This window comes from Aplidium turbinatum, chromosome 2 (genome assembly GCF_918807975.1).
Source record: "Aplidium turbinatum chromosome 2, kaAplTurb1.1, whole genome shotgun sequence".
NCBI classification, from domain to species: Eukaryota; Metazoa; Chordata; class Ascidiacea; order Aplousobranchia; family Polyclinidae; genus Aplidium; species Aplidium turbinatum.
In genome coordinates, this window is record NC_137473.1 from 34,998,624 (window position 1) to 35,014,452 (window position 15,829).

The 15,829-nt window shown below is 37.6% G+C and overlaps 1 protein-coding gene and 1 pseudogene across 1 annotated transcript; both read right to left on the bottom strand.

Annotated features, from left to right (window-relative positions):
* Nucleotides 1-2,285: 2,285 nt before the first annotated feature.
* LOC145787233 (ubiquitin conjugation factor E4 B pseudogene) lies at nucleotides 2,286-8,221 on the bottom strand (annotated as a pseudogene).
* A 53-nt stretch (nucleotides 8,222-8,274) lies between these two features.
* Nucleotides 8,275-9,948, bottom strand: LOC145787241 (proteasome maturation protein-like). The gene has a single exon (XM_082598960.1). It carries the CDS (start codon nucleotides 9,925-9,927, stop codon nucleotides 9,508-9,510), a length of 420 nt encoding a protein of 139 aa, XP_082455086.1. The 5' UTR covers nucleotides 9,928-9,948; the 3' UTR covers nucleotides 8,275-9,507.
* Between the last annotated feature and the right edge of the window lie 5,881 nt (nucleotides 9,949-15,829).

Below are 15,829 nucleotides of genomic sequence, written 5' to 3' on the forward strand. Positions count from 1 at the left end.
TTGAGCAATTCAAGTGTCCTCGGAGGGCAATTCATTTTTTATAAAAAAAAAAAAAAAAAAGAGGACAAATCCTCCCAAAAGAGTAGCCCTATTCAACTCTAAACGAAGAAAGATTTTTTTTTAGCCTACCGGAATCCGTTTCGAGTCGTAAGCTTTACTTCACACAGATATTGAATGTAGGTCTACGCTTTGTTCAGTAAACTATTTGTCAAAGAAATATTGTTGTTTTACAAAGGTAGCCTAAGTTTCATTTCGTAAATAATCTGTAGACTACAGTAGTATCAGCCGTGCGAGTTAAAGTTTGGGCACCCTTGTGATAACTAACCTATTGCCATTGGGCAATTTTTATTTTAACTCATCCATCCGTGTTGTTCGCATTGATAGAAACATATGCATATCATCATTCGTTAAAATAAATCGACGTTTAAATACCATGTCGTTTTTAACTTCTTCTATCGAGTCTTCTAAAGTTCGTTGATACACCACAGATTGACACATTCTTCCGCAACGGAGTTATACACTGACAAGTCCCACATACTGCACCGGGTGGTAAGCCGAGGGCAAACAAGAAGGTGGTCCCTGTTTGGGGCTCGGTGCTACAGATACATGCAACTGGGCCCGTGTTGTAGCCCCACTCCACCATTGCAGACTTGCTTTTTTAACTGCCAGAAAATTGTAGGGGCCCTTATATTCCGGTTTGCAGGAAACTTCGAATTATCCTTCAATTGCCTTGCCTGAACCAGACATCGACGGCTTCGGATGAATAATAAAACCAAGTATTCCTATGATAGACCTATGTTGTATGAATGATTGTTTCTGCCTTATCGTTAAGTTGTTTCACATAAGTTTATCTTCGTTTGCCAGGTGCCAACTTTCCAAAAATCTAACGAGTTATTACTAGGGCAACCAAAAGTCAATAAAGTCAAAATTTTTCTGCCTTGTTCAAAGTTTATAAAACGTCCACAAACTAAATTTCAGGCTGACACGAAGAGAGGTTTCATAGTTATTAAGTAAAAAAAAAGTCAAAATTCATGGTTAGGTCAAAATTTTCTTTTAACGTAGTTTTTCTTCTCTCTATTGATATTTTATTAAATCTACACAGATACTGATTTTTTGTTGCAATTTCTGTTGCTATTCTGACGTAATAATCCATCTGTTGCAATTTCTGAGATAATAATCTTGTTGGGGCCACTACTGACGATTGAATATTAGCCAGCTACCCTGCTGTTGATGAGTTGGTTGCCAGGGTTAAAGCAGTGACCATTAATAACAGGTCAAGAAGAGCTAGTTTAACTTCCATTGGCCAATCTCCACACTCCAAAGCCAAATGTAACTAGATGGGCCTTTGGTTGAAAGCTGCTTTCTATTATTCAAGAAGTCTACCAAAAGTAAGAAATATTGTGGAAGGCTTCCATGATGGTGGATTGGTGGTGTCTTGCTGCGGCGTGCTCAAGATGCTGTAAAAGCTCCCAATTTAGCTACTCACCTTGTAGAAATAGAGGAGCAGTACAGTACAGTGCACTGTTTGATATAATTCAGAAGATGGAAAACAGCCGTTACACCATTCAAGAAGCTTACCAGAAAATGAGGTCTCTTAACTTTGGTGTTGATGGCTGCCAAATTGGAAAATATATTCAAGCAAGAATCTTAAGGAATAGCATCAAGTGCATTGTGAAAATGGGACGAGATGATATTTTACCACATTTTTATAGAAGGCTGAGGAACTCCCAAGCAACTTCTGTATCAGTAGAGAGAAGCTTCACTATTTTAGGAAAAATTTTGGCGAGAGACAGAAACTTCAAAGACGATAATGTGAAACATTACTTGATGTTGAAGTATAATAGCGCAGAACCCCCTCAGTAATTTCGGGATATTTAGACACTCCATATTTATCTTTTGCAGTTTTTTGAGTGACTTCATTACCTGTGGTGTTGAGTCTTCCACATTTTTTTCATATTTCAATAGAAAAGAAGCTATCCTTACCTAACGGTTTGATTTCTAAATTTCACGTTTGGGTTGCAAACGAAGAAAGTTATTGGTCAAAATTTGTAAATTATAAAGTCAAAATTTCAAGTTTTTAGGTCAAAAAATTGGTTGCCCTAGTTATTACCAGTCCCAATTAACTCGCACCACCGCTGCTTTATGGAGTTGTTCTGATATCATACGACGCCTTTGGGGAGAAGTGCAAAACTGGCTTCACATATTGTATGCAATGTCTTTACATACGGTACATCATCGGTCATGCCTGAATAAGACGTCGGCTATCGTGATTTTCCGCAACGATCGATCGTCCATTGCTCTTTTTTAATTTACAAAATCCTGGTCCTGTATAAGTGTATAGTAAGCTGAACACAACATAGTCCACAGTTAAATTCTTTTCAGAACACTTCTCTTCATAGTTTGCAGTTTTGTGAGGTTGATATGATACGTCAAAAAGTCTCAAGTAGGCAATTCATAAATACGTCATAAAGCAATTTGTTGACAAATTTCAAACGGTGATTCTTAAAGCATGGCCACTGCAGAACAGAGGTGGGCAACTGCTAATTTGAAAATACTGGTAGGGCTTTATCGCTACCGCTCAAATATGCCGAAAGAACGACACTCCCGCTACTCGGATCGAAAATAGCGCGCGCTTCGTCTACTTTTGCCAAGCTGACACTGGAAACTTCTATTCAAGTACAGTACTGTACTTTGTGAAGTCAAATGACCTTGGAAAACAAAGATTATGTCACATTTCAACGCCACATTCGCTTACACTACCACAGGGATGCACTACCATTCTAACGTCGTTATGGAAAACACGTTCACGGTGAAATTTATACTTTTACGCCAATGTTTCCATAAAAAATCTGTAAAAATGATTCATTTCATTTTCACTTTAAACCGGAAAGTAGCGGAAGTACAACTGAAGCAAATGTGGCGCCATTCCGCTATATTGGAAAATAGTAGTGTAACCACTGCAGCCGTTACTCTAACAAAATAGTAGCGCCCCTCTCGCTACCAAAAAATTAGCGCCCTATAGCCCACCTCTGCGAAACAAGTTAACTTTGAAACAACAGTTACACAAGCTACACTTTTTTCAAATGCATCTCGGAGCTTGTTCGCGAGCAACAATAACAAACAAGATACAACAAGCAATGTTGCGACCGTGCCATATTTTAAACTGATGGTCCGCTTTGGCATGATGCACGTCATAACGTCCGCGTTTTGTCGCTTCAATTTTTTTTCTAGACCTCTGCTATGTTTGGCATATATTGTTTTTCGTTGTGATGGTCAGAAATAAAAACAAACTGAACAAAATAACAACTAAAAAAGGTTTCAACCAGACAAGAGGAGGCCTAATGGATGTAAGGTGCCACAAAACCTTTTAAGTACCGATACTAAAGTGAGATGTTTGGAAAATCTACACTTCATGATCTTAAAATTAGCCACTTGAACAAAGTTGAAATTGATGAATTTCACACCAGCCCAATTTAACGGTTGGGAGGATAGGCGCGACCGTAAATAACAATTATATAAGTGAATGAGGGAAGAAAGGCTCCAAACTTTTCTCATGGGAGTTTCAGCTTATACAGTAAAAGCAAACAAAAAAGCAGAAACATGTAACTATTTGCAGGTATCTAGGATAAATGACAAACATGCAAGAATTGTACTATCTCTTTGCAATTATGTTTCCATAATTATACACTTATACAGTTCAATACATTTTTTCAGCTGTAAAAAATGAGCTGTAGGAAGCGTAGTTTAGATTGCTTCAGCACCAAAAATGACACATCGGTAAGTTACTCCTTTCTTTGAACACGAAAAATGGGTAAAATAAACTATTTAGTTTCACTGTATTGCCGTTCACCAAAATAATGTAAAAATCTAAATTACTTCAATGCGTAAAATTTCCAAACATAAAATCATCCAACACTGATAGCTGACGTAGCCACTTATAGCCTACATTTGTAAGGCTACTTGCTACAACTGATGTAAGAGAAAACCTTTAAACAAGGTTTATGCAGTAGAGACATGCCTTAAGTTACAAGACAAATATAAATTTATAGCTTTTCCTAACCTGAATTGAATCACTTTTAAACTAATCCGTGCCCACTGCACAGTGCACATGGATGCGCAAAGCAGATGATTGTCTGGGGCGCTAGATAAAACTTCAAGTCAAGATGGTTTTTCATTTAATCTTACTTTTATGGTTTAGTTTAGAATTTTAAATACCCGAACAAAAGTTGACATTACTTTTGGCGTATTTGTAATGTGCAGGTCACTGCAGCAGATTGTTTTGACCGGTAGACACTTTAAACATAGCACTATTTTCCTTATGAACCAGTTGACTGGAGTGACCTTTTTTACATTAAGCCAGAGAGTTGATTCTTGCTTGAACTTTGTTTGGTAATAGAAGAAAAAAATTTAATGGCAAGGGTGGGAATTGAACTCACGTCATCGAAATTCTGCCTCTTAACACTAACGCTCAAACCGCTAGGCCACGCAGCCGACGTCAAAGCGCCGTTCACTGAAATTTAGTTTTTATCAGAAATGTGTCGAGAAGAACGGTAACAATATCACGTGCGGTCGTGCGTGTAACACTACATCTGTTGCAACGACCTACAGATCACAAACACGCTTACGGTTGCCAGCCAATGAAATATTGCCCAATCGGATGCGTCACAGACACAAGAGGTTTACCACATTTATACTTGATGTCAGTTGACATTTAACTCCATCATTAATATACCGTTGCGTGCAAGCTACCAGTGTTGCAAAAATAAATTAACTTAGCAATCTCGGACACTTTTAAGAATATTTTTTAAAGAAAACAAGCATAAATTATAGTGTGACAACTGAAGAGGATAGAATTTTAAATTGCTTCCCATGTTGTGCAAGATTCACGCAATATACTTCTGTGTATCACCGATGTGAATCGCAAATAAAATAACACAAAACCAGTGTGACATCATTCTGACGCCATCGGCTGTTTCTCTTTAATCCAGTCATCGATTTTCTTTTTTAAGTCTTCGACCGGTTGCAGCATGTCTTCTTTTAGCTCTTGCCTGTTGAAAGGATCGGTTGACGAATTTAAAAGATGTCTTAAAATGATACTGCGATCCATGATGTTACCACTGGGGAGAAGTACAGGATCTGTCATCAACGTGTGCATCAAAGGATCGCGGAACTCGTCTGGAATATCTCCGTAGTCGACTTCGGTTTTATTGAGCTTGATTCGGCAAGACTCAACTCTATCCGCCAAGTCAGAGAAATGTTCAATGTCCATTGCAGCCTTGATTCCAGATTTTTCCATTCTTCTGATAGCGGTCTGAAAAAGTTCCTTGCTGTAGGATCTTTCGTCACTTGCTAAATAATGAACAAACTCAGAGCAATCAAGATGCAAATAAAGATCGCTCAGATACTCCAAAAGTTTTTTCGGCTCAAACCCGTATTTTTCTGGCTGTTCTACCTTCAAGTTCTTGCACTTTGGGCCGCATAACTGTTGCAAATTAAAATTCAACATAGCAGCTATTCTGTCGGCAAGTTCTGGCCTTAAAAACGGCTTCTGAATTAGTTTGGTCAGGTGGTGAAGCATAGCAAGGGTTTCATTAGTGAGAGTAAGATATGACTTACATTGGCGTTCATCTTGGCGCAGCTGTTCCTCACGGGATTGCCTGGTTTCCATTGGCAATGCTTCCCAAGCGGATCTGTCCTTTTTGGAGTCCTGTACGTCATGAATGCTTTTCAAAGAGTTCAAACTTTCATCGAGAAGGAACGTCGTATCGTTGATCAGCATGTTGACAAAGCGGACAAACTCCTGTCCTGATTGACTTTCTTCAATCACAACATCTTGGTACTGAGGATTTCGCCAGAAACTTTTGAAAATGATGGAAATGTGGTACCGGATGCTGAACTTGTCATAAAATTCATTACTGCTTCCAGTTGTCTCAATGTCAGTGTAAAACTTCATCAATGCTGGGCCTAGGAATTGTATGGCATACGGATGACTTTCAACTGTGTCATACAAAGCTCTTGTTCTTGGCTGGATAGCAGGATTTAACACAAAAAGAACCTCAACCAACTTGGCAACCAAATACGGGTTTTTGAAATAACGTGGGGTACAAATGAAAGCAATTAAAAATAATGCAATGTCATTGTGACCTTCTAAAGCTGTTGGAGCATACTGGATGATAAATAAAAGATGCTCAGCTATATCCTCAACAAAAAACTCCGGAAGCATAAGAAAACGTTCAGGAGGATCTGAAGGGAGAGGTAGTTGAAGAACTTCTTGTTCTGGAGACACAATTTTAAAGAGGTACTGTATAACATTAGTGTAATACTGGATACACTGAGAAAGCATGCCTTCGTCCATAATTCCAATCATGTAACAAGTTTTTTGGCGAATAAGAGTTGTCAGTTGTTGTTTGCATTTCTTTAACATTGTTGTGTTCCTACCTTCAGCTGGAGTGCCTTTCCATTGACTTTGAGATGCTTCGAGATCTTCAATAATACCATGTAAGTCATTGATTCCTCGCTGTCGCCTGTTAAAAGAGCGAACAATGGGGAGTACAGATAAGTGATGGGATTGCATTGTCAAAAAGAAACATTCTGTCGGAAAATTTGAGTTTTCCTGCTGCCATTTAGCCTTGTTCTTTTTACACCATTCTTTCATTTCCTCTTCTGTAGCCTTGATTCTTGTATCAGAAGCAACATCAATTTTGCTAGTCTCGTAGAAAATGTACAATGGATCGACTTTGTCAATTTTTACTTTCACACATAGCTTTTGAAGACACGCTAAAATATTTATCATGAAACCGGGTTTAGAAAGAATTGTTTCGTCAGGCTGCATGTGAGCCCATTTACCATTAGCATTCAATGCTGCAGCAAAGAATCGTATCACAGAATCTCTTGATTTAACATTGAGGAGTAGAGTTTTAAAAACAACAAACATTTCTTCCCTTGCTTTTGATAGTCTTTCTTGCAATGTAGACTTCACAAATTGGACATTTTCTTGTGTTAATGTTGTACTGGAAAGATATCTTTTCACAACTTTATCATCATCCTCAGCAAATACTGACAAATTAAGAAAAGGGCCAAGATAAGTTAGAAATTGCATTTCCCGACCCTTTGCTTTTGAGAGAAATTGTGGCATAAAGTCTTTCAACTCTACAATAGCAGTACAAACTGGTCGACTTTTTGGATTTGATTTACTGACAATTTGGCACATTTCTGCAAGGGCAGTGATTGGTAAAACATATTCATCATTCTCCAATGATGCAGACATTGCAGCTTGGCGCAAAGTTTGTAAAAGAGGAGCAATAATTTCTTGAAGAACCCCTTCAGCTTCTGCACAATTGATCAACTCTTCTAGAAACCCGTATGGTAACTTTCTGTTTAAGATAGTACCACCTACAGCAGCGACTGTTTCTTGCATGATTTCAAAAGAAAAGACACCTTGCAACAGCAAAGTTGTGAAAGAAATACATTGTTTCCGTATTTCTTCTAAAACTAGTTTGGTATGGTCCTTTAATCTGCTGCTACGTTCTTCCACTTCCACTCGAGCATAGCAAGCTAAAAAATAGCCAAAGTGAACACTGGAATCAATTTTAGATCTTTCGTTTGGTATTTTCAGTTTTAATTTGATGTTGGATAGATTTTGATCAGTATTTGACACAGAGCTGTTGCCAAGTAATGTTATGATTTCCATGAAACATTCACCAATGAAATTGCTATAATCACTAATTTCAAGGTCTTTCTGCTTGAGATTTTTCAACATATGTGATGGTAATACCACATGAGATGAGTTCTTTTGGTCATCCCAAGTTATGGCCAACACTCGTTCAATTATCGTCAAAAACATTTTTGAACAATCTTGAGACATATTACGTTTTTTCAGATCATTGTTTAAGGGGTACTCTTGAGGGCGACGTTTTGCCTGTGGCATACCTAAAGAATCATCTGATTGCAATATTTCAGTAGAAATTGAATCAATGTCCATACTTTGAGTAAAGTTTTCATTGCCGTTAGATTCAGTAAGGTGGTGCTTGATACTGTTGCTATCGGTAGTCATGCTTTCATCGTTGAAACCACTGTCGATTGTAGTAGGCCCTTCATTGAAAGAGGTCTTTGATAGTTGAGCCTTGTGGTTGTTTACAGACTCAGAAGAATCAGTTGCGTTTGTTGTATTTTTCTTTGGTTGCACTTCTTCTGGTGCTATTTCTTGATCACTCATTGTTACAACAGTCAACAATATGTATTCAAGAATAAGTATTTACTCCATCCACCTGTCACCTAAAGCATGTTGAACAAATAAACCATCAGCTCACAAAAATTCAAAATGTTGTAAGATACAACTTCATAGCCTATACATGCTTTCAACCGAAAATTAATCACATGGCGCTTGCGTTACAGTATACAAGTGTTATCTTTGAGTTTCAAAACACCATCGAGCAGCAAACCGACTAGCTTGTATTAAACTCAATGCAGTCAATTTGTTGTAAGATGAAACAAGGTTACACAACAAATATTACCAATAAACAGAATACCGACACAAAAGTTTTAAATATAATTTTCATGTTAAAATGGAGTGATACAAAGTCTGTGTTCTTTAGAAGACTAACTGGGGCTCAAGTTGTTAACCTCCACGTGGTGAGCCCTGGATTCGACTGATGACAAACCGACAAGTAGCAAAGAGACAAGTTTAGAAGTCTAACTGTGATTTAGTAAGCAGCAGACAAAGCATTTCACGAATTTTGTTTGAAAGTTATATAATCTTGAAAAAAATTATCAATGAAGCTCATCATAAAAAACCATCGCTTAGCATTTAACTGTCATACACTCAATAGCCATAAGCATTGCACTGCCAATAGTAGTGCTATACACCAACCAAGCCCTTGTAGTAACAAAACAGTTAAGAATGTTTATGGTGAACGTTATGAATTCTACATTCTTGGTCCAAAGTATTGAATCTAGGACTACAGGCCTTTAAGCTCCTGGTGGCCATAGCTGCCAAAAAAATCATTAAATGGCCTTCGAAAGTATCTCGCTGTATCAACTTTTCATTTTTACTTGCATTTATAATCTTTTTTCACAGACAAGGCTAAGTCTAGCAAATGCCAACAAAAAAAAATTCTGATAAAAGTTTCCCAAAACGTTTGAGCGTGGATCTATAAAACTCGAAGACTAGCTCTTCACCTACTTGGGAAGCAGTGTATTTCAATACAATTTCAAATATGTATCAGGGCCTTGTTTGCATTCTAACCTAAGTGAACATAAAAACACGATATTAATTAAACACAAATTTTTAACATATTTTGTATTTTAGCATGAAGCTAAGAAACCACGCTTGGTCGCCAAAAAAATAAAGGAGCTCAAAGGCCTGGGTTAGCTACACAGTTTTGTAAATCCATTTGGTGTTTTAAGAAAACATGCAGACTTCAACATGACGGTTGATCAATAACTGCCACAAGTGATTGCCAATGTCATTTGTAACATGAGTTTTTTAACTTATATTGTGATTTTTGTTTACAAAGGTTTCAAGCCAAGTTTATGCTCCATCATCAAATGTGGCTGCCCCATTACTTCTGTATCTTCTACATTTCCAAATATGTCTTGTGGATTGATGACATCATCGGCACCATTCAAAATGTCTTTTGCAAAATTTGACGATGGTAAGCAGGGCAACCTAGTCATGGCCTTATTCACAGCATTCAATTCCATTTGTATTTTTAATGGAGCATGGATTCCTTGGCTATTACGAAGTGAAGCCATATTGATTTGTTTCATTCGAATATCATAGTCCTTTTCAGATCCGGCTAAGGGGTGTGGAGTCTTTAGTTCACTTCGTACTTGTTTTAATCCAGTTTTAAGCGAGCCTTCAACTCCATATCTGTCTCCAGAATCAGGAGAAAAAGTCTTTGTTTCATATTTATCACTACGAAGCATGTTGTTAACTTATAGAAAGGGTTTTCTGCAATTATAAGATAAAATTTACATATATATATATACAATTTTTATCAAAGATAACCCAGCCAACCAATATTAATAAAACCTAGAAAATGGCCTACATTGAGAAATTGGAGCTGGTGTACAAGTCTCCGCCCTGGTCATAAATGCTATGACAGGAATATACATCAAAAATTGGAATCACCCAAGACATATAGGGTGAAGTGTATGGGTGCCTGATGTTTTGTCTCTGATATGTTTTGGCCCTACAAGACATCGGCATTTGGTGGAAAGTGCAAGATTGAGAGTGGCAAAGCAATGCCGAAAGATCTCAGAGAGGAAACATCTGGCAAGCGTGCAAGATTGAGAGTGGCAAAACACTGTGACCAAAAAGAAGTTTTATTCGAAGTTAGCATAACCCTAAAATACAATAACCCTTATATATAATTCGGCCACTGCAGCTTTCAATAACCAATAGACCAACCCTTATATACAATACAGCCACTGCAGCATTCAACATAAAAGCATTCGATTATATTCGTCAGAGGTGGATGAAGACATGACCTTTAATTTCAACTGTCTATTATGGTAATGAACTAATAGTAGGCTTGTCTGAAAGCAATTGTGACTAAAAAAGCTACAATTATCATGTGATAAGAGTTTATAATCTTGCAAAGAATATGCACTCATATTGCAGGGGTCTGAGTTTTTTTTTAATAAGTTTAATAACCCCTGATGACAGCAGAACCGCTGCTGGAGTTCTGGCGTTACTATGCTTCGATGACACATAGGTAACAAAAATGAGTCTCAAAGAATTATTTTATTTGTGAGTTCGAATTGCAAAATTTAGAACACCAATTTTTGAGTTGGCGTTTTTAGAATGAATAGATTTCGAATATTGGAAATAAGAATTTTATATATATAAAACTTGTTCGTGCAGAGGTATAAAGCACTTTCAGATTAAAAGAAAAGGCAAGTAATTACGTAACTTAAAATTGGCAAATTGCAACAATATGTTTACAACAAGGGTGAACTAATGGTGAGATTTCGTCATAGAGGTGAACTGCGGAGATATTGAATAGTTGTTACTTCACAACACCTTGAAACTGACGTTATTATTTGAAAGTTATTGCTGGTAAAATCAGTAATTTGACGTCATAATGAAACGTTTTGCTAAAATGGAGAAAATTGAAAGCGATCAATCACTATTGAACTGAACAGAATCCTGGTAAAAGCTGCAGTTGAGTTATTGAGTGGATTTTTGTTCACAACACGTGAATTTTTAAGAAATGCAAATATGACAGGAGAAACACATTTTGCACAAGGTTGAAAACACTGAATATTCATCATGGGTCCCTATAATATCAACAGATCTAGCTCTATGGACAAAGAAAATATTCATTGATTAGACAAAAAAATGAACACATGTCATTTTTCGGTTATGCACAAACATATTGTAAAGAACATTGTTTGAAGAAGTAGGCTGAAACGTTGGGACGAAAGATCTCAGTATACCGTATACAGTATACAGTATATATATATATATATATATATATGTATATATAATTTTGTAAAATGTAACACAAATTTAGGGGCTTAAAAGTCTTACACCATCAACTTCATTTTTCTGTAGGAGAAGTACAAATGAAACGTTGACAGAGACAAGCTTCAAATTTGGGCCTAAAACATTTGCATTTAAAGTCTTTTTATGGAGCATAAATAATTATAGTCAAGTGGGGTAAATAAAACAGTGGGGGTATTGGGTAAAAAAAAAACACTATATTATTTTACATCTAAAATGAGTAGATATTCACTCAACTTTTTTAGTTTCTGTTTAAGTAGTCTCTGGTGAATACTTTAAGGAGTAGTGAAAACGGGTCCACGTCTATTAGGCGCTGACAGTTAGGCGCTGGTCTAATAGGCGCGCACACTGTGACGTCTGGATATTTAGGTGCGGAGCACTGTGGCGCCCGGTCATTTAGGTGCTATTCCTAGTAAAGTCTGCAGATTGCATCAGCTTGGCAGGTAGGGGCGTAGGGCAATGCTTTTCACACAAAATATTATATTGAACAGAAAAATATGTTGTTTTGTTGGGTCTGCTACTATTCGGCGAGTCCGATTCGGCGAGTCCGATTCGACTAGTCCGATTCGGCGAGTTCCCTATTCGGCGAGAGCCCTTTTCGGCGAGTGCCCTATTCGGCGAGGTTTTGAAATTTTTGAAAGGAAATTATCGGGTATCGTAGCCTAATTATAATTGCTGTTTTTACATCGTTTTAACGTCGCTAAACGTTGAAATCGTGAAGAAAGGAATAAAAAGAAAATGTTTGAACTATTAAATTAAAATTCGTCATGTCAGTTCAGTTGTTTTTATTTCTGACCATCATATGAAAAACAATACACGTCAACATAGCAAAGGTAGAAGCGACAAAACGCGAACGTTAAAACGTGCTTGAATTCGTCATGTCAGTTCAGTTGTTTTTCTTTCTGATCATGATATCAAAAACAATACGTCAACATAGCAAAGGTGTAGAAAAAGGTAGAAGCGACAAAACGCGAACGTTAAAACGTGCTTGTGACCGAAGTAAGTTATTGAGTTGAAAGAAATTTGGCACGGTTGCAACACTTTCAGAAAAATTTAAGATATGAAGAAAAAATAAAACAAAGAAAATGTTACAAAAATAAAATAGATCATGTTTATGTCTATAAGTTAGTACTTTTCAATAGTTAAAATGATTAGTTTGGACCAACAAATGTGTGGCCTACAGCTTAGATTGAAAGGAAATTATCGGGTACCGTAGCCTAGTTATCCCGACCAGCAAAAAATTGTTCCAAGAAAACAGTTCATTTTTACATTGTAGTAACAGAATAAAAAGGCTAAACAAATGTGTGGCCTATCGTGTTAACGTCGCTAAACGTTGAAATCGTGTAGAAAAGGGAGCTTTTGCTGACTAGGATACTTTGAAACTGAGAAACATTCACAGAAGCCCTACGATTTGTTCCAAGAACCCATTTAGCATAACATTTCATTTGTACATTGATTCAACATCTGAATACATTATCTTACGCAACGTATCGTAGGGCTTCTGTGAATGTTTCTCAGTTTCAACGTATCCTAGTCAGCAAAAGCACCCTTTTCTACACGATTTCAACGTTTAGCGACGTTAAAACGATAGGCCACACATTTGGTTAGCCTTTTCATTCTGTTACTACAATGTAAAAATGAACTGTTAGGCTAACTGGGTTCTTGGAACAATTTTTTGCTGGTTGGTATAACTAGGCTACGGTAGCCTACCCGATAATTTCCTTTCAATCTAAGCTGTAGGAGTGTAGGTCACACATTTGTTGATCCAAACTAATCATTTTAACCATAGGCGCCTAAGCCGTGGGGGCCAGGCCCCCACGCATATTTCCGCGTGGGAACAACTTTTTATGCGGCATTGATACATAAAACATTAGATGAACTAGCGATCGGCAGCAGGAAAACATTTTTAAATACCAACCGCAACAGCTTCGCAGTAAATAATCACTAGAACGAGTAGCGATACTACAATCCCACCCCAGACAAAAAAATCTGTCATTTTTACGTTGATTTAACGTCTGCAGACGTTGAATCAATGTAAAAATGACTGATTTTGCTGCCTGTGACATAGCAAAAATCTACCATTTTGCGTCGATTCAATGTCATCAGATGTTGAATGCACCCAAAAACAACATAATTTGCTACGTTGATGCAGCGTGCGTTTAACTTAATGCACTTGCAAACAGCCTCCTGTCGCTTTCGAAAGTTGAAACCTCTGCAGAGAATTGTCGCGGCTGTGAATCGGTTGCTGTGAAAATGAACTTGAAGTCTCGGCCCGAGGTAACCACTAACCAACGTAACAAGGGCTGGTACAAACCGCACTGCCCACAGTCGCACAAGCGGCATAATCAACACAACAACGGACTCGCGCAAACTGCATGGCGCACACACGTCCGTGGCCATGGAAACCCGATCAAAGTCGGGGAATATGCGCATCTTTTGTTTCATCTGCAACACGAAAACGGGCGTATTACAGCGAATTGAAACTTGAAAGCTGGTCAGCCATAAGTTGCGATATTGTAGTGAAAAGGGAGCAATGTCAAGTCGAAAACTTAATCAAACATCTCTCTGTAACTATTTTTCAAGGGCTGTTTACGGATGTCAGCAACTTTTAAGTTTATTAAAGGTGACGTGCTGTTGAATTGATGTAAACATGAATGATTTTGCTTTCAACAGGTATATATTATTTTCAAGCATATGATCAAGTTAGTATTTTCATTCCATTTACAGTATACCTTTTAGTAAACCTTTTCGTCTCTTGTTTCATGCTAATAAATCTGTTGCTAAACTTTATGTTGCGCTTAGCTGTAAGAGTCGCAGTCCATCAACCGCCAGCCAACGCAGACGGCAGACGCATAGCATGTGTTTTGGTCGAGCTTTGTTTATAATAATTAACGGTAGGTCGAACGTAGCGATAACTCCGAGTGTGGCAATAAAAGCAATCCTAGTGTGACGACATAATTACGTCATCCATCCGCGTGACATTTTGCTGAATTTACGTTGCTGCTGATGAAACACGCTTTCGCCCGCACGGCCAAAAAAATAGTTAGGCGCCTATGATTTTAACTATTCAAAAGTACTAACTTATAGACATAAACATTATTTTTTTTCTTTTTCTTTGTTTTATTTTTCCTTCATATCTTAAATTTTTTTGAAGGTGATGCAACCTTGACAATTTTCTTTCAACTCAATAACTTACTTCGGTCACAAGCACGTTTTAACGTTCGCGTTTTGTCGTTTCTACCTTTTTCTACACCTTTGCTATGTTGACGTGAATTGTCGCTTCTACCTTTGCTATGTTGACGTGTATTGTTTTTCATATGATGGTCAGAAATAAAAACAACTGAACTGACATGACGAATTTTAATTTAATTAATAGTTCAAACATTTTCTTTTTATTCCTTTCTGCACGATTTCAACGTTTAGCGACGTTAAAACGATGTAAAAACGGCAATTGCAATTAGGCTACGATACCCGATAATTTCCTTTTAAAAATTTCAAAAACTCGCCGAATAGGGCACTCGCCGAAAAGGGCTCTCGCCGAATAGGGAACTCGCCGAATCGGACTAGTCGAATCGGACTCGCCGAATCGGACTCGCCGAAACGGGCCATTCCGTGTTTTGTTAATGCGTGTGCGTTGTTGGTCATGGCTTCAGTGAGTGAAGTTGCTTAAACCGGCAATGCTTTTTCACACAAAAAGTTAAATTAAACAGAAAAATATGTCACGGCTTCCGTGAGTAAAGCTGCTTAAACCGGCAATGCTTTTTCACACAAAATATTATATTAAACAGAAAAATATACGGGTGAAGCTGCTTGAACCGGCAATGATTTTCACACAAAATATTATATTATTACCGTAGCCAAAAAAGGACAGGCAAAGACTATGGATCTGCCATGATTTACGACGTAGGGATACTTCCGTAGGATTACTTCCAATAATGTTCGGAAGCTTGAATAATTTATTGATGAAGCTTTCACCAACGCAAACCTGGACTAACAACAAATAAAACAATAATAAATCAATAAAACAACAATATATTTTTCTGTTCAATATAACATTTTATGTGAAAAGCATTGCCGGTTTAAGCAGCTTCACTCACGGAAGCCATGATATAAATTTCTGGCAAGCTGCCAAGCTGTTACAATCTACAGACTTTACTAGGAATAGCACCTAAATGACCGGGCGCCACAGTGCTCCGCACCTAAATATCCAGACGCCACAGTGTGAGCGCCTACTAGACCAGCGCCTAATTGTCAGCGCCTAAAAGACTTGCTCCCGTGAAAACAGATTGGATTTGACAAAGAAGAGATATGAGTAAATAT